At 35.4% G+C, this 25,917-nt stretch overlaps 1 protein-coding gene across 4 annotated transcripts in view; it reads left to right on the forward strand.

Moving 5' to 3' along the window:
• Positions 1-25,917, forward strand: part of LOC145312031 (uncharacterized) — a 48,137-nt gene that overhangs the window by 14,926 nt on the left and 7,294 nt on the right. The window contains exons 20-29 of one of the 4 annotated variants that reach the window (XM_080151131.1): positions 798-843; positions 3,600-3,641; positions 4,184-4,277; positions 9,486-9,573; positions 11,252-11,332; positions 15,062-15,227; positions 15,489-15,711; positions 16,249-16,302; positions 16,386-16,442; positions 22,197-22,335. In XM_080151131.1, coding sequence (XP_080007257.1) covers positions 798-843; positions 3,600-3,641; positions 4,184-4,277; positions 9,486-9,573; positions 11,252-11,332; positions 15,062-15,227; positions 15,489-15,711; positions 16,249-16,302; positions 16,386-16,442; positions 22,197-22,335 — 990 coding nt within the window. Of the gene's footprint in view, positions 1-797; positions 844-3,599; positions 3,642-4,183; positions 4,278-9,485; positions 9,574-11,251; positions 11,333-15,061; positions 15,228-15,488; positions 15,712-16,248; positions 16,360-16,385; positions 16,443-16,551; positions 16,609-16,634; positions 16,692-22,196; positions 22,336-25,917 lie in introns of all 4 variants that reach the window. The other 3 variants (XM_080151130.1, XM_080151133.1, XM_080151129.1) reach the window with 3 other exon arrangements.

Here is a 25,917-nt window from a genome sequence, read left to right on the forward strand (position 1 = left end):
TACACGAATGGATAACTTTGAATTGGCAGACTATGTGATTGTGCATTATATTTAGGGGATTTTGTAGGTTTTTTACTTCAAATGATTTGTATTTCAATACTAGAGTTTTGTGGATCTTAAATGTTAATGTTAGAGTTCCCAATACAGAAAAATCCATTTGAGTATCTAACTGATGAATCTGTATTATTCTCTTTACACAAACTTACTCCTACAACAAGAATAATCATAATCATAACTGGCATAGTAAAACAAGATTACAGTTATAAAGAAATTGTATGGCTTGGCTAGTGTAATTGCGTTCATTATGATGGTTATGGAGACCCAGGTGGTTTAAACCAAGTTAAAATCCTAATGCTAGGTCGTGTGTAAAATTATAAGAGTAAATGCCTTAATGGCTCTTTCGCACCAAGTAAACTGTTAAGCTCTGATAACCCCTCTCCTTATTATTTCATAAATTAAAGATAAAGGACTAGGGAGGATAGTTTTGTTTTGTTTGTTTGTTTATTGCTTTAGATCAGCTTTGATTAGGTTATGTTGTGTACTGGGTAGCCCTGCTTCGTTAGGGTACCGCAGTTGGAGACCCCGCAAGGGATAGACAAAGAAGAAAAAACTATCCTGCCCCTCCCCTTTTTTTGTTACAATCAATTTTAGTACATGCATAGAAAATTTAGTATTGCTTTGATTGGACGTACATCTAAGAAGAATAAAGAGCAGGTGCGCTACTAACAAGTAGAACTGGTTGAAACTTCTAGCTACCCCACACTCCTCCCCCAATTCCTAATATAAATTCTATTTAGAATAGTTTCGGAACTCAAACATTTGACTGTAACTTTGGTAACTGCAAGGAAAGGACAGATTAAACTTTTACAACTTATGTTACACAGCGTTCAGAATAGTTGCTAATCACGCCAATATTTAAATGTATCAAGACAAAAAGGTATTGGAATAATTAATAGTTTTATTTTAAGATGACAATTCTTAAGTGTTTCTTTTTATAATCACTAGCGGCTGTGCTCCTAGCATCTAGGAGCTCTATATTCTTTTGAAAAGTAGGAAAATAGCATAAAATCAAACTTAGATTTAAAAAATAGTCTAAAACCATCCAATGACATATTAGAGCTTCCATAAAATGGAGAACTCAATCGGTTCAGTAGTTATTGAAATTTAAAGCTAATGTGTAATGTGTTTAATGATAATAATTTAGTTACTTAGTAAAGTAGTCTAGGAGATAAGCACCCCTCCCCCCCCCCCCGCCCATGTTTACCTTGTCTGGTGAAGAGTAACCATTGACTAAGCTGTAATATAATCTTGGTTATCTTAAGTAATATTTTTCTCATAAAATCATCTTTACAAATTTAAAGAGAGGTGTATGGTGAAGATATTACTGTAAACCAGCATTAAGAGCTTGGAATTTTAACCGTTTATCAAATTGGCCGTGCCACATCAAATGCACTTTAAGGGGACTAAGCACGAACGAGAGCAAGTAATTTTAAGCACCTTTCCTCAGTGATTTTAAGTATTTAATTGGTGAATTTATTTTCAATATTGTTATACTAGAGTTGGCTCGATATAATTATCTCCCTATTGGCTAGTTTTCTATATGCATATCTATTTCTCAATAAATCTATTTTCCTCACCCGGCATTACTATCTAAAAGAAAGTAAATATTTAATAATTTAAATGATTTTAAAAAGATTTTTTAAATTATATTTTTTTCTTTACATTACCATCACTAAAGGGTTAATGATGCTGATTACAATTTTAGTTTAATATTTGACCACACAAAATGTCGCCACAATCGAATTCTTTTAAAACAGAGTTTTCTTAAATTTATTATATTATAAATTTAAATTTTCTCTTTTATGATTAGAAATTAAATACATCAATATAAGGTAAATAGCTACATGAAATAAAAAAAAAAAAATTATTTTTAATAAAGTAAAATAATGAGTCTTATCGTTCTGGGCAATGAGAGTTTATTATGGATTATTGGAGCACTATGAGTTTTAGTCATATATTCCTTGGAAAACTTGAGCTCGTTTATAGACATTTATTTCCTATATAGATCTGACATGGATCTTGAAGCAAGTAAGCAGGCCGTTTTGTACATGTTAAAAATTGGAAGATTTCATTAAATAAAAGTTATCGCAAATATACTTAGTAAATAATTTTTTTAATGAGTTTTACCATGGTTTTATATAATGAAAAAAAAGACTTTGAAATGTCACGAAATATTAAAAAATGTTCAAAGTGCAAAATAGAATAACAAGGCAAAACAAATGATGTAAAATGCTAAAGAAGTTAATCAAACTGTATACTTTATTTCAATTTATTTATCCTAAGAATAAATAAATAATGTTATACCTATTACTCCCTAACAAATCAATTAAAAGAAGCTACGCTTTCAAAACCTAGCTAAAATAAATCCAAACTGACTATCAGCGTACAAACTTGATCTCACCAAAACTACAAAACCATCAAAAACCAGATTTACAGGGATAAATATATATAACACAAAAATATCACCACTTCTGCTAATTATTCAGTTTTGATCGAAACGTATTCTGTTTGAGTTTTTGGTTTATGGTTTATAATCTAAACTCGTTTAACATTTTTTGTCATGGCCATTTTATACCTTTACTTTTTAAATTCTCTTAGCCCTATATAACAGAAACCAAGTATACCAATAATATGCCTAACATCACTGCTGGAAGGTTCTTAATATCACTTGCTCTCGTTCGTACACAGTCCCCTTTATGTCGCGGCTTAACTTTGCGGTAAAGTTTATTTTATTTTATTTTTAGAATTAGGTCCAAGATAGATTTTATGTAAAATAGTATTTCATAGGGTTTCAAGGATGGGGCAATGAACGATATATTAAGTTCATCAAACTAAAGAGTTAGTTAGTTATCCTGAAACATTTATAAGACAATTATATTTTTAATTTAAGAATTTTTGTTATCTTTATTTTTAGCTCAATAAAAAATCATTATTGAAACACTGTATTTCATGCATAATTTTGCTGTAAATTGTCTTTCATTGAAAACTTTATTTGAAACATATTTATATGATAGACAAAAATATATTGAAACTGTTTTTAAAATTTTAGACATACTAAAAATTGTTTCTAATATTAGAAATTAAAAGGTTAGACAGACACAATTTAGTCATCTTGCCGCTTTTAAAACATGACTAATAGTTAATATGTAGACGTAAAAAGTAGGTCATTAAATTCATTTCTGAAGTAAAATCAAAGATCTAAAGGGATAAGACAATGGCCGATAAATTGATGTATATTCCCAATAAAAAATACATAAAATTACTCCTTTTGTTGTTAAAACTTAGTGGTTTGAACTTTTGAACACCTAACTTAATAAACCAACTAATCAAAATTCAGTAAAATCCCCAAAGTTATTAAGCAAACGAATAAGAAAACGTTATTGTAAAACTTTTGGGACTAGTGTAATAAACAACTCATTGTCCCCTCTTTCTCACTCTGAGTTTATGACTCCAGTTTTTTTATTTGGCAAGTTGATTGGCGGCTAAAGAACCCTTTAAAGATATATTTAAAAAGTTTAAACTGTTGTTTGTGATGTGACAGGAAATATTTGAGAAGCTTGGAGAGTTTGCTGTTCATTATGCAGGAATGGATGTGGCAAATATATGGATACAGCATTGTAGACATTTTTTAAAGATGGATAAATAGATGAATTAAAGTTAGATATAAACTTAGTAGGTACAAAGTTGAGTGACTTAAAAAATATCCAATAGTTGTAATCATCGCCAATAATTTTTTTTATTTATAAGAAATGAGGCATATACAGGTTTAATAAAACATAGGTAAAATAGATATTTTAAAATTAAATTAAAAAATGATATTTTATTTCCTTTCATATATGTTTGGTAATTTACCTTATTTTGCCCTCAACATCTATTCATTTAAGAATACTTGCAATTTCTTATAGATTACCAAGGCTTGTCAGCCGCGCGTAAGCCTCAACTTTAAACCCGCCCTGGTACTTAAATGATATCATTAAATGGGCAGCTGGCCATATTAGGAACAGTTTTAGACATCTAGAAGATTTTTGGATTATAAAACGTCCCCACTGAGGCTTACACGCGGCTGAGACCCGGCTCCCGAGCCCTGTTAATTACCAATAGAAATTTGATATCCATTGAAACCCAGGACATGCGGGTCAGTCTCTGACAATACCCGCAGATGCCGAGGGAAAAAGAACACTTAATATTCCATGTCCTGTCTGTAATACAATAGTCACAGGAAAACAATCATATTTTAATAATGAAATATAAAAGATTTTGATTTTTGTACGTATGTTTGTCTGTTTCCAGTTTTTGTTCCTTAAAATAATAGGCTGTGTACTATGTAGAGTATTTTTACTAGCTTTTTATATTTTGATTGGGTAGTTTTTAGATTATCTCTCTTTTTCTTAAACTTTAGGTAGAACTACAGATCCTAATAACAACCACACAAACAAACATTCACATGACTACTTTGGAAAATATGTAGATTATGGAATAATTATTTTTCTATCTTCAGGTACAGGTTAAGTTTAATAAAATCATAGAAACAAACTTAAGATTAGAAAATATTTTCCAGTATGGCTGGGAAACTGGCTAATATTCGGTTCTTAACCATACGGAAAATCATGTATAGCATCATATCACAGCCAATTTCCCACGGTCCTGCGGGTCTAACAAAAGTAATTTTAATGTCATAATTTTCCATTTTAATATCCGCGTATATCTGACTGTAATATGATACGATAAAAGACTAATGCATTTTTATGTTGTTTCGTAAGAAAGTGCTGATAGATTTTTTCTATTTTAAAGTAAAAAGTATGCAAATAATACTTGTTAGGAGCATCTATAATTTTCTATGTCTGCTAATTGAAATAATACTTGCTGGTAGCATCTACTATTTTCTCTGTCGGGGAATCTTAATTGAAATGATACTTGTGGGAGCATCTACCATTTTCTATGTCGGGTAATCTTAATTGAAATAATACTTGCTGGGAGCATTTTCTATGTTGGGTAATCTTAATTGAAATAATACTTGTGGGAGCATCTGCCATGTTCTATGTCGGGTAATCTTAATTGAAATAATACTTTTGGGAGCATCTACCATTTTCTATGTCGGGTAATCTTAATTGAAATAATACTTGCTGGGAGCATTTTCTATGTTGGGTAATCTTAATTGAAATAATACTTGTGGGAGCATCTACCATTTTCTATGTCGTTTAATCTTAATTGAAAAACTTACAAGGAAATGGAAATTTGACAAACTTTTTATGTTGCACAAATACACAGCGACAGAGATAAGAATTTATTAATTTTGTTTTAATTTATTTCACAAATATTTAGTGCCTTGAAGGTTACGACAACCTTGTTGGTGTGGGTTATTAATGGATAATCATTATCTCGATATTTTACCAGATTTTCGTGTTCTTTTAAAGTAAAACTTGCAGAGGGCTAAAATAAAGATACCCTCCCCTTCTATTTTATGAACGAACTGAACAATAAATGAGTTCAATGTTAGCAACTTACTTTGACAATAATTTTCATTATTTCCATTGGGTCATTAGTCGAAACCTACCCAACCCATAGCATTACAAGTGTGGTATGATTTGAATTCATCTTGCGCCATACAGTTAGATTGGATTAAAGTAGGACACTTGCCATAATATGGCCCCAGGGTTTGGTGGTAATTAGTAGGTTGTTTGGTATTTGGTGAAAAATGTAAATGTAAAATATCTTTTTTTCTGGACATAAAACAAGGATTTATTTTTAAAAATATAGTAAGTAGGCATTTTATGAGATGTTTTTTGAAAAAAAAGAAATTCTTTACATCCTATGATTTTATGCATGACAAATGGATTTATTATTACTTGGATCTTACACCAAATTATCATGTACTCTAATAAAGTGAAACTTGTAACTAGCTAAAAATAACAACCACCCCTCTCCACCCTTTTACCCCATTTTACCCCCCTTTTATTGGATGAACGAACTGGCCAGTAAATATGTTCAATATTAGCAAGCTAAATTGACGACTATTTTACCCCTGTTGTAATATCAACATATATATCCATTGCTTGAAAAAATTAAAAAAAAACATAAAATGAATAAAAATGATGTATGTTGATTCCTGTTCATGATTGCTGCACAGATTTTAAAGTGGTGAAAATCTTCCTTAATGATAATTGTATGCTGTGCGGGGTTGATAAGTGAAGCTACTCTGTAAGTAGGCTATGTTTGTCTATTTATGAAAAATAGATATTTTAAAATACTTTGTATTGTTCATTGTTTGATTTAATAATTTTGAACTCAATAAATGTATTTTAAATGACAATGGGTTGCATTTTTAGATATAAACTTGTAGTTTTTCATATCATTTTTTCAAATTCTTAAAAGCTTGTTTCTAGCCTTTGCCGGGAGCTCTAACCCTTCGTAACCTTGTCCCTAAAGTGGCCTTCTAACCAATACCTAACCTACTTTTAAATATTATTTCAAGCGTAGTCAAACAAGAATTGCCAGCTCTATGGTTTGTCATAATTTGATAGCTATTTTGAATTTTTCTTACTTGTTATTTAAGTTATATTTATTTGTGTGTGTGTGTATGTGTGTTTGTGTGTGTGTGTGTGTGTGTTTGTAGGTGTATTTTGTTTGTATGTGTGTCAGTGTAGGTGTAGGTGTATTGTGTGTGTGTCAGTGTAGGTGAATTGTTTGTGTGTGTCAGTGTAGGTGAATTGTTTGTTTGTGTGTGTTTGTGTGTGTCAGTGTAGGTGTATTGTGAGTGTGTGTGTGTGTGTGCATCCCATAAATGAGCAATATTTCTCGTGGCTGTCACATTTGTTACACTTAATTCAACTTGGGTTTTAACAAAATAGGTTCCCTCACACACACACACACACACACACACTTATTTACCTGGATTACACACAGAATTATTATCCAAACTTTCTTTAATTGTATAGATTATCCTAATTAAAGAAAGTGCAAAACGTTTAATTTGTTCTTTTTTTTATATAGAGAAGCTTAAATTTAAGTAACTCTGTTTGTCTGTCTTTCTGTAACGCAAAATTATATATTGCTGTCAAGGTCTTACGATGTATGTGTTAAAGGCTCAGCAAATATTTGTCGTTATCTACTTTGTTTCAAGAAATTATCTTTGGTAGCTTTAAATTCTAGTTTTTAAAAATAGTGAGTATTTTATCTCTAACATTACTAGGTATTACTAATGAGTTAGTGATGGCAATCCGTCGAATTTTTGGGCCGGATTTGGATTCCGGATTCTTATTTTTGGCGGATTCCGGATTCAGATTCCGGATTCTAGCAATATTTTAAAAGGATTTTTAATTTTTTTTATAAATTAAGTGCTACATATGCCCTAAAAATCAATGTTCTTGGTGTTCTCTATATTTCACTTCCGAGAATCGAACCAGATTTTAAAAGATATTATATATAAGGATGAAAATCTTTGCCTTCAAAGAGGAGGAGTTGAAAGAAAAAACTCAAGACGCTAATTTTAGCCTACCAAATAAGAATCCGGAATCCGCTATTAAAAAACGGATTCCGGATTCGGATTCCAAAATTGGCCAAAAATTGGGCGGATTCCTTATTCCGGATTCCGGATACGGATTGCCAACCCTAAGTACGATTTATTATATTTCAAAGTGTGAGTTGTGTTTATGGAATGAGGTATAGCTTTAATAGCAGCTGAGTAAATCTCATTTCCCTCATAAAGTTAAGGAATGATGGACGGACGGACCAAGTGAATTATAGAATAGCTTCAATACTAGAAAGTGAATTTTAGAGTACCTTTGCTATTAAAAAGTAAAAAATTATAAAGTAGCTTCGCTACTTAAAAGAGAGCTTATTACAAAATATCCAAATTCGGTACAAGCCTGAGGTATAGCAGCACTGTAGTGTGTATATAGAACATTAACCTAGGTACACAATACATGTATAGTGGGTTATTATAGGATATTACACCATGAATTTTAAGATAAAACATTAACCTTTTTATTACAGCATATCATTCGTTTACTAGCGACTACGACCCTAGAGGCCTTTCTGGTTCGAGAGGGTAAGTTCCCCCCCCCCCCACTTTAGATTACTAAAGGATTTGGGGTTGCATGACATGTGTAATTAGATGTCAGTTGGCATTCTTTGGCTGATATATGTTCATAACATTAAAACTAGTTTTTCTAACCCCGAGGGACCGAAGGCCTTGGCGAACTAAACTGGTATTTATTTTAAATTTTTATTTTATTATTCTTGGAAAAATTGTCTGTAATACGATGCTATACATGGTTTTTAGTATAGCTAAGAATCGGTTTTAGACCATATTGATATATAAATCGGTTTCAAAGCCATGCTTGAAAATCCTTTTAAAACACTCTATTGTAACTCTAATAATTTAATGTATAAAATTGAAAATGTTGGTGTGTAGACTAAATGTGTTATTGAACACGGAGACAAATGACCTAGTTCTTGTTTACAAATAATTACATGTGCTTAATATGGTTACAGTGATAGGGTAATGGAAGGGTACTTTTTTTACCTCAAATAGGCCATTTGCTTCTAACGTACAGATATCAAATTAACTTGATCCTAATTGATCTGATTCAGACTCAGGACATTGTTTTGGCTAGTTGTTATATATAATAAACACTAGCGGCTACGCCACTAGAAGCTCAAGGGGAAATTGAGAGAATTTTTTTTATCATATTACTTTTCCATAAAAAAAAATGCGCCATTATATCATACAGATAGGACTTTTTGAAAAAAAGGCTGTATAGTATACCTAGTCTAAAGGTTGGTTTTCTTGTGATATTTATCCTATAATGATAGAAGTTTATTATTCTCTATTATCTTTAGTCTCATATTTAGTTGTATAAGGAAGAAGTCATATTACCTATCCTTGTATCCAGTGTTGCTCTTACACTTCTTTATTTAGTGGATATGGCTCCGACCAAGGATCCTACCTAAAGTAAAGATCCTACAGTACCAGCTTGTTCTAATCATGACGGCAAATCGTTTATAATATATTCTATAATACCTAAGTTCATGTTTTTTTACTTTTGAAGGTTTTTAAAGTCCAATTTTTGAGAAAAAATTTATTCAAAAATTTTTTTTTGAGCACTTTTTCAGATATTGTTTAGCCACCCCCGGATCCACGCTTCCAGAAGTGTATCCGGATGCGGCTCCGACTCTGGATCCGCAACACTGCTTGTATCCCAGCATTTTGGTCATTCTTTTCTTGTGGTATTAGTGTTTATTTATAGGATAAATTAATTTTAGAACAATCAGATATCGGTTATTAGGTTATAAAACTTAACATTTTCAAATGTACATTTTTTATCACCACTACAAGTTCATCTTAAACATAAAATAGTTTTAATCTATTCTCAATAGATAAAATCCAACCAATAGATAATATTTAATGATTGTCTCACTGAAAAAGGTTTATACAAACTGCAACGCCACAAGATGAAACACGACCCTGAACTCAAATATAAATGTCCCGCCTGTCCAAAACAGTTTGTTAAGGTAAATTTATTTTTCAAAATTTTAGATTTTAGGTGAAACGTTGAATATAACATGCAGGGATAAGGGATGGGAAACCTGACCGAAAATTAGGTCTCAGCCTCCTTTTTAAAGTGATGGGGCAACTTTTCTTTTTTGCCTATAAAATCAACTAATTTTCGCCAGTTCATTATTGGCTGTAGGCTAATATCCAATAGCCTGAAACTTGCTTTTAGCATTAACCAATTATTAATAACAAACGCGTCCCCCAGTTCATTATTGGCTAAATTAATTCAAGCAAACATAAATTTCTGCTATTAGAAAGACAACAATGGAAAGTTTCTGCTATCAGAAGGACAACAATATATATGACGTTCAATCACATCAACTTATTATTAAATCTACACATTAATAAATGTCCATATAGCAAAACATAAATTGAGAGATCGTTTTTTGAAGACTGAGTAGGATTCAACATTTTATACTTTAGAACAATGTGAAAAACTCATTGTCTTTAGACAATTTAAAAGTTACATTTCATGTGGAATTGATAACCCACCTAAATGATTACAAATACAAAACTAGTTCAATATGTAAATAAAAGTGTACTGTGTTTTGTTAAACAAAAATTTTCATTAATTTTGGTAAAAATTATTGCACACTTAATTGAACTTTTCTGTTAATATTTAACGTAAAATAAATTTTTTTTAAAATTCTTAATTTATATGTATGCTATGGAACAATTAGTTGATAGAATGTTACCCATGTACTTATTCAAATCTACTTAATTTATTTATTAAAGCTGGGGGGCTAAAGCGGTGTTTATTTCTAAATACAAATTTTGGGGTGAAGTAGATCCCCCCTTAAAATGTTTGAAAATAAATCAGATTTAACCATCTCAAAAAAACTTTTTTTTTAAAGGGGGGGGGGGGGGGTTGGCGAAGTAATAACGGGATTCTACTTAAAGCCACTAACATATTGGTTCTTTGGAAAGTTTTTATTATATTTTATGATTGGTGAAATCAACTACCTGAATTCTATTCTATACTTTTTTTCTTTGCATTCATATAATAGCTATTTCATCATTGTTCATAGTTTTCAAATCTAACTACTGCGTCATCCCGAAACTAGTTTTTTAGGCCTAGTTGGAAAATAGGCCTGGAATAATATTTTCTTACGTTTCCCATCCCTTATCCCTGATAACATGCACTAATTTCATAAAATTCTCATTAGGTTAAGACATTTTTTAGGGTTATTACTTATTAGATAATTAGGTTAGGTCAGCCACATGCAATGGTTAGGCTATCGCAAGGTTTAGGGCCTCAATGTCTACCGAGGTTTGGGTTCAGTTTTGAGCCGGGAAATAAAATAAGATGAACAGGAATTTTAAGGGATAATGTGATAAATTGAAATACATCCCCATTGATGATAAACAAAATTACCTCATCCAAATATTCAAATTATTTGCTGAAAAGTTCGGATACTAATAGTTTGAAATCAACCAATTTAAAATTCAAGAACCCAATTTTTTATTCTTTTAATGGGATAATTTGATTATAAAACTTTGGGACAAGTGTTATTTACAGTCCAATGTCCCCTACCTCCCTCCTTCCCTACATTTACATGGGATACAAGCGAAATATAAAATCGATTTTAATCATAGTGTTAACATTTTTTTTTGATCCACCCTTTTAATGTTTAGGCCAACACAATGCGACGCCATATCAACAGTATACACAAAGGAGAAAAGTATCAAGTCAAGTGCCATCTCTGTGATATCAAGGTAAACATAACAAATAGATGTGTGTGTGTGTAGCCATAATTTCTTAGTCTTTGGAACTAAATAGTTGGTTGATTGTACCCGCTGGTTGAAAAATTTGGACTTTTGACAAATCAATTTAAATTTTATAAAAGTACCCATAGTTGCCAAGCCAACAAATTAGAGAACGCGCATATAAAACTTAGGGTACCGGTAAAATTTACAATCCAATGAGAAATAGGACTTTCGGATGAAGGGTAGGTATCTTTGCAACGTTTGAAGTATGAACTTCAATAACAAAAAATTTTAAACTACATTACTATGAAGACAATATATTTGAGAATAGGATAAAAGATAATTTCTCAAATATAAATTCAAATATTTTCCCTTCAAAACAGATTATTTATACCTAATGCCTAAAAGGTCTAAAATATTTTTTAAAATTATTTAAGCAGTATAGGTTTGGATGCGTTTACTATGCAACTTTTAGTAAGAAACTATGATTTACTTTCTAAATAATTGTTACAGTAAGCTTTGCCTTCATAAGAAGAAAATAGATACAACAAATCAACGTTGTAAAATCAAAGTTCATCAAAACCAAATACCTAGATAATTTTATATAAAATTTTTTTTACTATTTTTCAATTTAAAAATTATATATTGTGCTCTCAATAATATTTTCTATTTGAATATTTTCTTATGCAAATGTATTTTCCAATAAAAAGTGCACACACACACACAAATACACACTCACTCACATACATAAACACAAACACAGGATACTTTTGTCCATAAGTAGCTCATAATCAATAAGACAAAATATGAAATATAAAGAAGAAAAGTAAATTATTAAAATTCATTATTCAAAGCGATCTTCTGACATATTCAGTAAATTGACAATTATACTTATTAGCAAAAGCATAAATATATATGTATTTACAGTGTGTTTTAATGTAACAAAAGTATTGCCTAATTTAAACCACTTAGCATTGACAGATATTATTCATCAATATCTTATTTTCTTCATTGGTTTGGAGAGTTTTGTATCGAAAAAAAATGTTTAGCAGTTTTCAAACAATATGTTTGGGAATAGTCCCTTTCGTGACATCGCACCTTGAGGGGCGATTCTTCGTACTTTTCACAGTATGTTTTCTCCTATTTCTAGCCCCTGTGGGGGGCGCTAACCCTGCGGGGCCAATTACCTAACCCTGTGGGGCAATCACCTAACCCAATATAACCTAACCTAACCTAAAATACCCTATAAAAAGCCATTTTAAAAATACGACAAATCGCCCCTTAAGGTGCGATGTCACGAAAGGGACTGTTCCCCAATGTTTTTCTATAGCATATGAATTTTATTGCAGATTTCTTTTAGACCTTTTAATCTCGGTTCTAATGATAAACACTGACTGAGCTGCAAGCCCATTGGGAGATAAATACATTTAAAGTTATTTAGTTAGCATATTAACCTTAAAATTTGGTGTTGGTTCGTTAATACTTCCAAAATCAAATGCCATGAAAAAAACAGGTTTAAGAGGCAATAATTGTTGAAAACGGCTAACTAACGCAGAACTTAAGGATGGACATACTGACATACCCTAGGTGCAAAATAGCAATGCTTCTTGCAAGTGTACCAAGTAAATTGACTATCTCTGTATGAAAGTGCTCAGGGTGGGAGGGGTCAATTGTGGCATTTATTAACCATTTCCTCCAATATTTACATACTTTAACTTATAACAGAATTCATGCATGGTTAGTTAGTAGGAAAATTAGTTTCTCGTCCATTGTCCCATCCCTGTGTATTTTGAAAGTGAGAGGAGGTGGATATTTTGTGAATTCAATTATAACTGAAATGTGTATTTGCTTACAATTTTTACAATACTCGAATGGATATCTGGCAATGTACTGTTGCTGATGTTATTTTCAGCAGTACGTTAGTCTGTCACACTAAGCACGTTAGAGTATTGTAAATGCACTCTTTTAAAACTCGTTTATCTAACAAACTTTTTAATACCATTTTTTGAAATATTTTGGCGTTTTTATAGTTTTTACAAATCAAGTGATTTTTGACATTTGCTCCCAAAATATGGGTTTATAGCCCCCCCCCCCCCCCCCCAAGTTATTTGGCGAAAATTGAATAGTACAAATTCAATATTCATGTAATAGAATACTGACCCAATATCAACCAAAACACATTGGTTTATCCATGTACCTTACTATTTTTTTATATGTTTTACTTGTGAATAGGAAAATATTTACTTTTTGCATTATGCTATCCTTTTTAACATAGAACAAGTAAATTATAGAAAAGGTTTTGAAATTCATTTCAAACTCCTGTCTCCGATAAAAGAAGGGTAATGCTTCGACCTATGTTTACTGTTCAGTGTTCAGGCACCCTGTGAATTGTTTTCTGAGATTCCAATACTTTGACTATATTTGACAATTAATTTTATTGAACCAAATGCTTTGGTAAAGTCTAATATACATGAATTAAAACATTCTTAGCAATTAAATTGAATTCTTAAGATTAAACTTCTTAGTAATAAACAAAGAATGCTTATTTGTCGCGTTGTATTTTAGACAGCTTTCCGCGGATATTAAAATGAAAATTAGAAGTTAAAACCATTTTTGTAAGGAGTCGAAAGCCCGGGCTAAAAAATGCTTCAATTTTGTTAAGGTTATATTCTTACTACATATTCTATGTTTTATGTGCATAGAGAAGAAATATTTTATTGATATTACATGCTAATATCAGAGTCATAAAAAAGATAGTTATGTTTCATTATCGCCATTTAGACTCAACTATTTGGCAAACAGATTTGTATAATAATTCATAGCAAATTATGATTGTTTCGTCTTACGAGATCTTATTACGCATTTCGTTGCTGTCAGACAATAGTCCCAATACTGACTCTTCAAAGGAGATAGCACAGATGGTTTACAAATCGTTTATTTGCAATGAAAACCGAGCATTTAAAAAAATAGAAAAAACATTAGATAAATGCATATAAATTCAGCATAATACGATAATGAAGATATTCGAATAATCCGAATAAATTACAGAATTCTCCAAACTTCTTGCTTAAATCAAGTACAAAATACATCCATAGTTACGAGATCAATACATTATAACATGATATTACTGTTAATACATAATACAACATGATTAATTCTCAATAAATGTTTGAAATCAATTATTTGTTTTATTTAAGGAAAGCTGCTCTATAACTGGCCCTATATCCGTTCGCACAATTATAATCGTACCTTGTTTTAATTCCGTGTAAGCAGAACAGCCGTATGGGAGATTTTTAATAGCAAACGTGCATTTTCTTTCGTCGTCATTGCACTTTTGGTGTAAGGTTTAAAGGATATGGGGATTTTCAATAATGCACGACTCAAAGGACTAAAGGAGCGCTTATAGCCCGGCACAATCATGATTCTGCACATTATTTATTTATAGTCCATTTAATAAATATTCCCTAAAGCATAACACATAAGGTCCATCACTTGCTGAGAGCTTTAGCTTTAATTGGTCAGACAGAAACTGTGTTAATTTTTGCATTGAGATTTGACAATTGAACAGAAGTTGATTACAACCAAACTCATTTTGCTTATTTAGGTTAAATATTGGTTAAGCAAGGGCAAAATATACAGGAAAAATAAAGAAAAATATATAAAGGAAAGCGTGTTAGGTCACAAGTCGGTCGACTCTTCGGGTTTAGAGTGTATACTAATGATTTTTATTACATTAAGATCTCGAATCGAGAAACTCTGACGCAGCACTTGCGAGAAGTTCACTCAGTGTCGCCCAGTGAGGACAACCTCCCACTGACATGTCTCAAATGTGCCCTGGTCTGTTCCAGCATTGAGGAGTTGCGGCTACATGAGACCGGTCATCTGGCTTCTGTATCAACTCCAGGTATAATGTGGTGCTTTCATTAAGGTACCAAGTTGCCTATGAGCACCCCAATCCATCACTTGATTTTAATTTGTTATAATCTAGCCTAAAGTAAAATACTAAATTCCACCCTGCCCCCCCCCCCCCCCCCACTTTATTTTATTTTTCTAAAATAAGGGGCGAGGGGCGGATTCTGTACTCGATTGAGAACTTTTTGGAAAACTACTATTTGAAAGAAAAAAAAACATTTCAATGAAAACTAATAGTGGAACATTTTATTAGGTGTACCTGCCATTTTAAGTAGCCGAGGTGTTCAAAATACCACTGACACAACTACCTTAAGACCTGAGGAACACATGGTGATAGCAGTCGGCGGTAGTACAGTAAGGCTGGCAACTGCGGGCGCTAGTGAACAGCAACACATTGCCCTGGCAAGGGTGGAGGCTGGACAGGAGGTTGTTGGTGGCCAGGAGCAACAACTTAGGATTAATTTGAATCAAAGAGAAGGGATGTTTGCTTTTATTTTCTATTTTTTTACTTTCTCTGTACATTATTCCAGGTAGGGAGGGAATATTGGGCTGTTTGTGTTTATTAGACTAGTCCCTCCAAAAAGTTTTATATTAACGTTTTCGTATTCGTTGGCTAACCAACTTTGGAGACTTTTACTGAATTTTGATAGGTTGTTTCATCAAGTTGAGTATCCGAACATTTCAATCAGAAATTATAATATATTATATACAGAACAACGACCATTGTCCCTTTAGATCCTTATTATTTTCCATTATTTTTCCTGTTTAGTGGTGGGTGTTCTAGGGTTGGTTTTGTACTTTTTGAGTTATTTAAACGGCAATTTCTTGTCATATTTCTAGAAGTAATTATAAAGTAACGGTTGATGTAAGGTTTATGGTAAGGTTTCTTTAAAGGTTTAAGTCTTTAAATTCTTACTCATTTTGTTCATTTTAAACAATTTTTGTAATCATTTAAAAATCCTTAGGTAAGCTTCTAATTTTAATAAATAAAAGTAAACATTTCTCTAAAAATCAGGAATCGTAATGACTGGAGATCATTCGGGAAGAAATATTGAATTTCATAGAAGGTTTAATCCAGAAGTATCTCCTACTAACCAGATTATATCTACAGCACAAACACACAGGTATAATTATAGTTATTTCATAGGAGGTTTAATCCAGAAGTATCTCCTACTAACCAGATTATATCTACAGTACAAACACACAGGTATAATTATAGTTATTTCATAGAAAGTTTAATCCAGAAGTATCTCCTACTAACCAGATTATATCTACAGTACAAACACACAGGTATAATTATAGTTATTTCATAGGAGGTTTAATCCAGAAGTATCTCCTACTAACCAGATTATATCTACAGTACAAACACACAGGTATAATTATAGTTATTTCATAGGAGGTTTAATCCAGAAGTTTCTCCTACTAACCAGATTATATCTACTGTACAAACACACAGGTATAATTATAGGAGATTTTAAGGGCGCAGCTGCTAGTTTACAGATATATTCTAAATCTTTCTGTAAAAAATGTCCTTTAATGAAAATAATTCTAGTTAAATAATAGTTATATATCGCTTCGTAAAATAGACAGCTTTCCGTTTATATTAAAATTAAAATTATAAGATTAAAACCAGTTATGTTAGCCCCGAGGGGCCAAAGTCCTAGGCTTTCAAACCTGGTATTTTTTATGTTTTTTTTATTTTAATCTTTGTAGAAAATTATCTGTAATACGATGCTGTTTTTTCATTATAGCTAAGAACCGGTTCTAATCCAGCGGATATTAATCGGCTTCAAATCCATATTGGTAAAGTTATTCTCTTTATGTAGTCTCCTTTATTTACATATTCTGTATTCAATTGACATTCTCTAGTTGACAAGATGAAATGTATCAATACACTGGATATCAAGCCTTACTCAAAGTCAGATCAAGTACAATTAACTTTAATCTATATTAGAGCGTGCACAGAAATTTTCTGGCACGCCTCTGAATCTTAGAATCAATGATTGAAAAATTTAGGGTATAGTCCTCTTAAGGGGCGTTTAATTGTATTTTCACAGTAGATTTTCTCCTATTTCTAGCCCTTTCGGGGGGCTCTAACCCTGTGGGTCCAATTGCCTAACCTTGCTGTGCAGTCACCTGACCTTACATAACCTAACCTTACCTAACCTACAATAACCTAACAAAGGCTACTGTGAAAAGTTACATGTAGGTGGATATTAGAATCTGCTATCTGAGCATATTCTTCCTTTAATTATACCACTCTATTGTACATATTTCATGTACCTAGAAGAAACAGAATTTTATATTAAGCAAAGATTCAAATATATTCTTCTACTTTCAATCTTCTTTCTTTTATTTTCTTTGTGAAACATTTTTCATATTTTTCATTTTTAAGTTTTGCTTTGTTGTAAGATTTAGCTATAGCAGGGTATTCTTGAATTCTTAAAGTTTTTTTGTGCCTACCTCACAATGCCTGTCGAGCTCTGAACACATTGAAAATAATGTTGTAATGCCTAAAATCTGTTTACAAACAAATGGACCCCTCCCCCCACGTATTTTCAACTTTATTCATGAAATGTGGGAGAAGGTTTTTTGCTCAACAAGAGTCTTTGATTATAAACGCCATTGTTCTATCACTGTATCATTTGGTATGTGAGGGTATGTTGTATCCGCAACATAATATATTTCCTCGTTAATTATCCATTAATTATTCATATAACATAAACCAATTACTTTCTATGTACATATATATACCAGGCTATTTTCCCACTTCCACATCTTTCATTCACTAGTTCATGGATTATTTTGGGTTGGAAAAGAATGTAGGCTATTTATCAGATTTATAGTATAGATGTATATTCAGACAACTACCTCCCTGCCTTTTTCAAAGACCTTTTTCGTCTGCTTCTAAATTATTTCTGCTACTTGGATGTGTTAATATAAGCGACACTATTGGTTGATTTTCAATGACCTAATAGCAAGATTGCACAAGGTTGATGCCATTGGGAGATTCAGTTATTTAACCCTTTCTACCTCTAGTGTTTTACTCTAATGACTATTTATCATATCCTATTAAGTGGTAAGGTGTTTTGTCTTTAGCTTAAGATTTCGATTGTTACACTTTTTCAACTTTGTGGAAGCTTCATGTAGGTCCAGAGCTCCTACATACTAGGTCCGCATCTACTAGTTATTTTATTTAATTAAATAATACAGAAAACTTCCAAAAGCTCGGTGCTTTCTGTCAAAGTGTCTGTTGAGTACTGATTTCAACTATTTCAAAATATAGGAGGGAGTTGGCTTCACCTGCGGTCCTACTAAGTTTTTTAATGCAAGTTAATCTTACCTTACGTGAAGTAATAAACAAACTAACTTATAAATATACCCCCCACCCCCTCCTCCCCCCACCTTCAATTTGTTTTTCTGTGCTTATCTGGGCACTTTAAGTAAAGTACCCCTTTATTCTCACTTAAAATACAGATAAAAAAAGCCTTCTAATAAAAAATGTTTCTTTCTCGTGATATTTTTTTGTTTATATTGAGGTTTTGACAAAATGATTTTGCCGTCTCTTGTGTTTTGCCAATCTAAAATAAATTATTTTGTTGAAAGGGATTGAACACCACTGATACTCTATATATTGAGTTGCAGGGAGAAGATACATAGTTAAATTAACAGATCTATATTATAGATGTATATAAAGACAACTACCTCCCTTCCATTTTCAAAGACCTCTTTCGTCTGCTTCTAAATTATTTTCTGCTAATTGGCTATGTTGATTGGTTGATTTTCAATGACCCAATAGAAAGGTTGCACAAGGCGGTTGCGATGGGGAGATACAGTTATTTAACCCTTTCTCCCTCTAGTGTTTTACTCTAATGTTAAATTAAGTTTACTAGTATTTTATCTTCAAAGTACCTATAATCGTTGAAAAATGTGTCTAAGTGAAGGGTTTGTTACGCTTTACACAACCATTGAAGAAACTGGTCTACACTCCCCTAAAACAGCAGTTGGGGTGCCAAGTTAGAAAAAACATTTAAGGGGAGATAACACATCAATTTACTCAAAGGATTCTTTCTTAGCTTTTAAGTATATTGGTTGATCATATAGGTGGGTATATCTTATCTACCTATTTTGTCGTCTGTAGTACACCCCCCTAGATTTTGAGGTTTCAATGTATTCAGGTGAGCTTCGCGCAATCCCATTATGTAAACTAGTAGGTTTTTTTGTCTGTAGGTTAGGATCTCAATAGCTACTGAGTTGAGTTTCATATTTTAGACAAGTATTACATAGGTCATGTGAAGGTTTTAAGCTTTTTTTCAGATTTGGGATGGTTTTACCTGCACCTTCGAACACAAAGCCCCTAGATGCTAGAGGCGTAGTTCTAAAATAGGAATTCACGGTTGCATAATACACAAATAACAGATTATTAGATTCGGCTCTTTACAACTCGTTTTTGATATTTTAAATACCTATAATATGATTAATCGTTACTTTATCCATGATATTCTTATATAAAGATGTGTTGAACATATTTATTTATATGGAATATATTTAGTAGAGACTAGACGATAATTATATTTTCAGTTGCGTAGCCTCTACACTTTTTATTATTTCTTAGTATAAACAAGTACAATTTTATCCCAAAATTACACAGAATCACAAATATGTAGGGAAGGATTGGGCTCTTTATTACCCTAAAGTTTTATAATAACGATTTCTTATTAGTTGACTTAACAACTTTGGGGACTTTTATTAAAGATTAATTTGTTTGCTCATTAAGATGGGTTTCCAAACGATTCAATTACTAATTATAATCTACAAAAGGTAACTTTGAGTATCAAAATTAGAGATGTACATCAATTTATCGGCAATTGTCTTATCCCCCTATATCCCTTCAAATATGTCAAGATAGTATGCCTTCAAGTATGTTAACTTTTACCATGGTAGTCATTGAGAGTTTTAGCTCTTTATCTGGCTGTGTATATTTTTGAAATGGCGCTTACTGCTTTCTTTCAATGCTTGAAATCTACAGTAGAAAGTACTATAACGGAGTTACTTTTGAACAGGCTGACAGCACAAGCTCTAAGTTTTGATAGCTGCGCTTCTAATAGAAGAGTTTTATGAATACAAATAATTCTTTTCTGGGTTTAAATGTTTTTCTAAAGTCAAAACAACATTTATTATTTTTGCTTTGGTTTAAATTTTTTTTCACCCTAATTGACTTCCCTTTCATTTAAATCTTGGTGCGTATGTGTGGTTTTTCTTAAATTCAAAAAGATAATATATTTCATCGTGGCTTCTAATCCGATTAATATCCGTTGGATTAGAACAGGTTCTAAGCCATACTGTAATAGCATCGTATTACAGACAATTTTCCATGTAAGAAAAATCTTAAAATTAAAAATTAAAACCATTTTTATTAGTCTGGGCCTTTGGCCCTACGGTTCTAACAAAATGGTTTTAATTTTTCATTTTAATATCTACGGACAGCTGTCTATAACACATTGCGTTAAATAAATTCATGAATGAAATATTGATGCAGCTAAGGCGCATGTAATTAATACAAATGTTTGTTAGCCCACCACATTTTATTAGAAATTAAAGCCATAAAACTGTCATAATTCAGTCTAAACTCGTTCATTTATATTGTATATTATTTCTTTTTGTTACGCCATACCTTAAAATTGTTTTTTAAAAAAATGAGGGGGGGGGGGAGGAGGAATTACTAACCCAGGTATCTAGTTCATTTATTTTTATCCTAAAGCTATAGGTTTAAATAAAGCTTTCTTGTGACAGGTTTTAGAAGGCCCAATGAAATTAAACGCCTAAAGCCGAAAACTCCAAAAGTTTTGGATATCTGAAAACTTTAGGTCGTCTTATTGTTATTTCTCATATTCTGTTTAAAAATGTTAATATCTTGTATTGACCAAGACATGGCGTGGGTTCCAATGTGAAGGTGGAAGGAAAATGGATGTAGAAGATACGTGGATATTATGAAAGTGGAATTTTTTTTTGTCAATTTAGGTTGCTGACATGAACATCACTTATTGGCCAGTTTGTTCATCCGTAGGAGGGGATTGGTATCTTTATCTTAGCCAGCTACAAGTTTCACTTTATTAGAGTACATGATAATCTGGTGTTAGGTCCATGAAATAATATATCCATTGGAAGGAAGCATTTGTTAATAATGGTTTATATAATTTGTGTGCCAACTACTTTTTATTTTCCTTTATTGTGGAATTCTAGGGCATACTCTTTTTACACAGGGATCTAAAGGGATAAGACAATTGCCCATAAATTGATATACATCCCCAATGATGAAATACAAATTACCCCTTCTTTTGATTAGAATTACTAGTTGAAACTCTTGGACATTCAATCAAAAATTAATGAAAATACTCAAAGTTATTAAGCCAACGAATACGAAAACATTATTTAAACTTTGGGGACTAGTGTACACAGCCCAATGTCCCCTACCTCCCTGTTTTTTAGAAGCGATACTAATCTATAGTTCATACATTTAGTTTTAATGTTGTTTTCATCTCATTAGCGTATTAAAAAGGAATGACAATAAACTAGCCTTAAACTATCCCTGTTGTAATCGTGATGAAAAACTATTATCAGTATTTTGTTATATAAATAGTCTACGGATTTGTAATTTAAATGGAAAGACAGGAATAGCTCATGTTTTGGGTGGTTCTTGGCTTGGGATAATTCGATGATTTTTTTGTGTGTTTGCGGGAAAATGTTCAGAAATTCATAATAAAAATAGAAATTATGGTAAGGTTTAATCAATATTTAGTATACAAATGATTTGCTTCAAATGTAGTTTTATCATTTTAAGAAGCTTTATTAAGCTTTTGTATACATACAATTGCTTAAATAAAGAAAGTTCTTTATCAGGAATTAAACTTACTAAGAAGATATCGTTTAAATGAATCGTTAAATCTACATATATTTTTAGGAAATGTGCCAAATGTAACGAGAAATTTGTTGACCAATCCTACCTGCATCACGTGTTAGAATTAGAAAAAACCGGTTCTTGTGCTAGCCACCAGCCAGACAGAGAAATGTGTCCAGAATGCAGCCAACAAATAGCTCAGGTAGGATTAGTTTTTAAATGATTGTGATGATGCTTTCCTGAAAACAAAGCTTAAGTCTAGCAGTTGCTGACATGTGTCAGACTGTCCAAATTTGTTCAATCTGTTATTTATAATGTGGTATCCGCCGAGGATAAATGGCAGACACCGGAGTTCAATTAGATTACGGCAGTGTGACAGACGTGGACACCTTACTATAGAGAAGCTACGCTTCTCTAGCTTTCACTAGATAATGATCAACATCTAATTTCAGTTGTCACTTTATTGAAGGTTTAAAAGATACTGAAGCTATATACAACAAACAATAATAACATGGATAGGAATAAATAATCATAACATAAAAGCATAAATAATACATATACAATGGTCAGTTTGGGCAATAATGATCCCCCATCCCTGAAAAGGGTGGGGGAGAATTAAGAATACAGTTAACCATAATAAACATGACAGATTCAATCATTAATTCTAAGCGTAGGGAGGGGGTCACTAGACCCCTTCCCCAGGACTCGGGGGAGGGCCGTTGACCCTCCACCGAACCCCAGATCAGGGGTGCCATAGGCATGGCTCACGGTTGCCGAATACCACAACTCTCCCCTCGGAAGGCTGGGAGGGGGTTTCCCTACCAGACTTCCGACAGTGGTTGAGGCCTTCGGCCCGCTCCTTAGGGCTAAAATATATACAAACGATAATGATTCAATGGAATCCTAGTGGTGAGTATCTTCTTAGGGTTGGTGGGCTCCCAATGTGGGATAGAAGGCAGAGGCTGGCTTGGGTTGGACACGTTGGTCAGCGCCGGCAGGTCAGGTTTGCTGGTGGCACAGTTGTTGCTGGAACAGTCAGCAGTGGGGCCTGCTGGTTGTTGTTGGCAGCGGCTGGGGCACTGGCTGTCAGGTTGATCGTCTGAGCAGCGGCCTGTCCTCCTGAGGGGCCGCGGGGTCTGCCAGAGGGCGGTCCTGGCCTACCTGGGCGGTCATGCCTGCTGTCAGTGGATTTCATAGACACCATTTCCTCTGCTGCTTCCCTGCCGATGGGAATGGCATCCCAGTCCACTGAAAAGTCCCGGGACTTGGCATGGTTGAGCCTGGCTCTAGCCAGCGCTTTCCTATATAAAGCTGGATGGTACAGGAACACTTGTGATATCGCATTCAGGGCTGCTCGGACTCCTCCTTGTGCGGCTGCCAGGGAGATGATGGTTAGGTCCCCCAGCAGTTTGAGGATCAACCAGATATGCATCCATCACCAGGCTGGGCTGGAGGCTGCGGATCAGCCTCAAGGGGCAATCTCTCCCCAGGTGGTCCCACACGTAGGTTGCTTCTCCAGTGATGCAGGACAGCTCAGAATGGGGACACTCTAGGGTCAAGTGGTCAGACTGGGACTCCACCCGTCCATCCTCCACCACATAGGTCTCCTCCTTGACCAGCAGCCGTCGCTCCTGGAGCACTAATTCGTTGCGGTATAGCTGGCCCTCAAAGTGGACGTCCTCCCCCTCACAACCCACCCCCTCGGGGCTGTTGACGAGGGCGCCCACCATGTCGATGGTGAAGAACAGGGGGTGGTTCAGCTGGAACGTCAGTGGCTGGGTCTTGCCTGGCAACGTGTAGACTCGGTTCCTGGCCAGGTCTCGGCACGCTTCTGGGTCTATCTTGGTTGGCCTCATGAGGGTGGGGACCGAGGTCACCTTGAGGTGACCCCATACCCCACACCTGAATGTTCACTGGGACACGGTGAGCTGACAACTGTACCCAGTGGTTTCCCTCACCTTGACTTGCTGCAGGACGTGTACTTCATGGCCCAGGGGCACCTCTTGGTGTAGGGGCTCCGTGTTACACATCTTTTCTTTATTGTAAGACGTGACATGGGTGGGGTTGGCACAGTCCCACCCCACCAGGACGTAGCTGGTTGTAGGCCACACGGCTGCCAGCAGGAGGCCCCACAGGACCATCCACCAATGGGAGAGGCTTCCAGGCAACCATCTTCCTCGTACACGCGGCTGGGGATCTTCAGCTCTGGTCACGGCTGCTTCTTGGGACTGGACACGGCTGGGCTGCTCCTGGCTAGATACAAGTTTCCATTGAGCGTTATCTGTATGCGGCCGAGGCATCCCGATACCCTCCCCAATGACAGACTGGCAAGCGACTGGCACTTGCCTGGGTGTCGGCTCCCCTAGCCCTAAGTGCTCCCTTCCCTTGTCCAAAGCATGCCCAGTGGCATGGGGCTGAAGTGCATGTGGCACAGGCTCGCCCTTACTCACTGCCCTCCCCTGCCCTAGGAACTCAGGTGCATGTGGCACAGGCAAGTCCTTATTTTCCCAAATTTCAATCTCCCCAGCCTCAGGTGCAGGGGGCACAGGCAAGGCTGGGTGTTTACAATATTTTGGATACAACACATTTAACAAATTCAACTTATCCTGATGTTGAGCAGCTGGGTTCCCTTGGCTGGCAGGGGGCTCTGGATGGCATGTAGCTGGACTCTCCCTGCAGGCTGGTGGCGCTGGCTGGCATGTAGCTGGGCTCTCCCGGCAGGCTGGTGGCGCTGGCTGACTGGGGGTGACGGGTGTCACCCCTTCCTCTGGGACCGCTGGCTCGTTCCAGGACTCAGGTCTCTCGGTGGCGGCGACGGTTGTCGCCCCAGACATCAGATTGGAGGCTGGCTCGTTCCAGGATCCAGGTATCTCGGTGGCGGCGACGGTTGTCGCCCCAGGCACCAGGTGGGAGGCGCTGGATAGCACCCCCCCATCATCCCAGGTGGCGACGCCGGGTGGCGTCCCATACATCGATGCAGAGGTGCTGGCTAGCACCTCCTGCCTCTCTCGTTCGGCGGCTGCCAGGACCTCCCCATACACCGTCTCAGGGACGCTGGGCAGCGCCCCTCCACTCTTGCTGGGTAGGCTCAGTCGGGCAGGTTCCATCATGTTGAGGCTGAAAGGCTGGGGCCTCAGCACCTCTGGCTCGGCTATGTTGTTGGGCTGTATCAGCTCTGGCCCCAGATGGTTAAGACTGAAGCCTAGGCCAACCCGGTTGGGTTCAGCCGCGCCGCCCAGTACGTTGATCCTAGCTGGGACAGTCCCGAACTGCGGCATCCCATCGGCTCGGTCCGCAGCTCTGGGGGCGGCTGCTTGCTGTGGTGGTGCTGGGGGCGCGCTCCCTTCCATATGGGCCACTCTGCTGGGCTTCCCTGGAGGGGCACCCTTGTCGGCGGTGCGCCTGCGGCTGGCTACCTGGGCCCAGTCAGCTCTACAATCGGCCGCCGTGTGACCGTCATAGTGGCAACGCTCACACTTGGCAGAACGGTCACGGCGTGGCTGGGTGCGTCTCTCCTCTAGGCTAACTTCCACAGGCGTTGGGCAGTCTCGAGCGCGGTGGCCTCTCCCCTGGCAGCGGTAGCAGCGGCCTGGAACCTTGTCATCTGGAGCGACCTTCCCCATCTGGTGGAGACCCGGAGCCAAGGAGCCAATCTCCATTGGCTCCGACTCGTCATATTGGGGCAACTGGATGCAGGCAGATCCAGTCAGCCCGTCGGTCGAGTCCACTAAGCACACACCTTCCTTCAGCTGCTTAGTAACCATGGTCACGGTGAACATGGCCT

Source organism: Acartia tonsa, chromosome 2 (assembly GCF_053477335.1).
Source record: "Acartia tonsa isolate MP-2025a chromosome 2, ASM5347733v1, whole genome shotgun sequence".
Lineage (NCBI taxonomy): Eukaryota > Metazoa > Arthropoda > Copepoda > Calanoida > Acartiidae > Acartia > Acartia tonsa.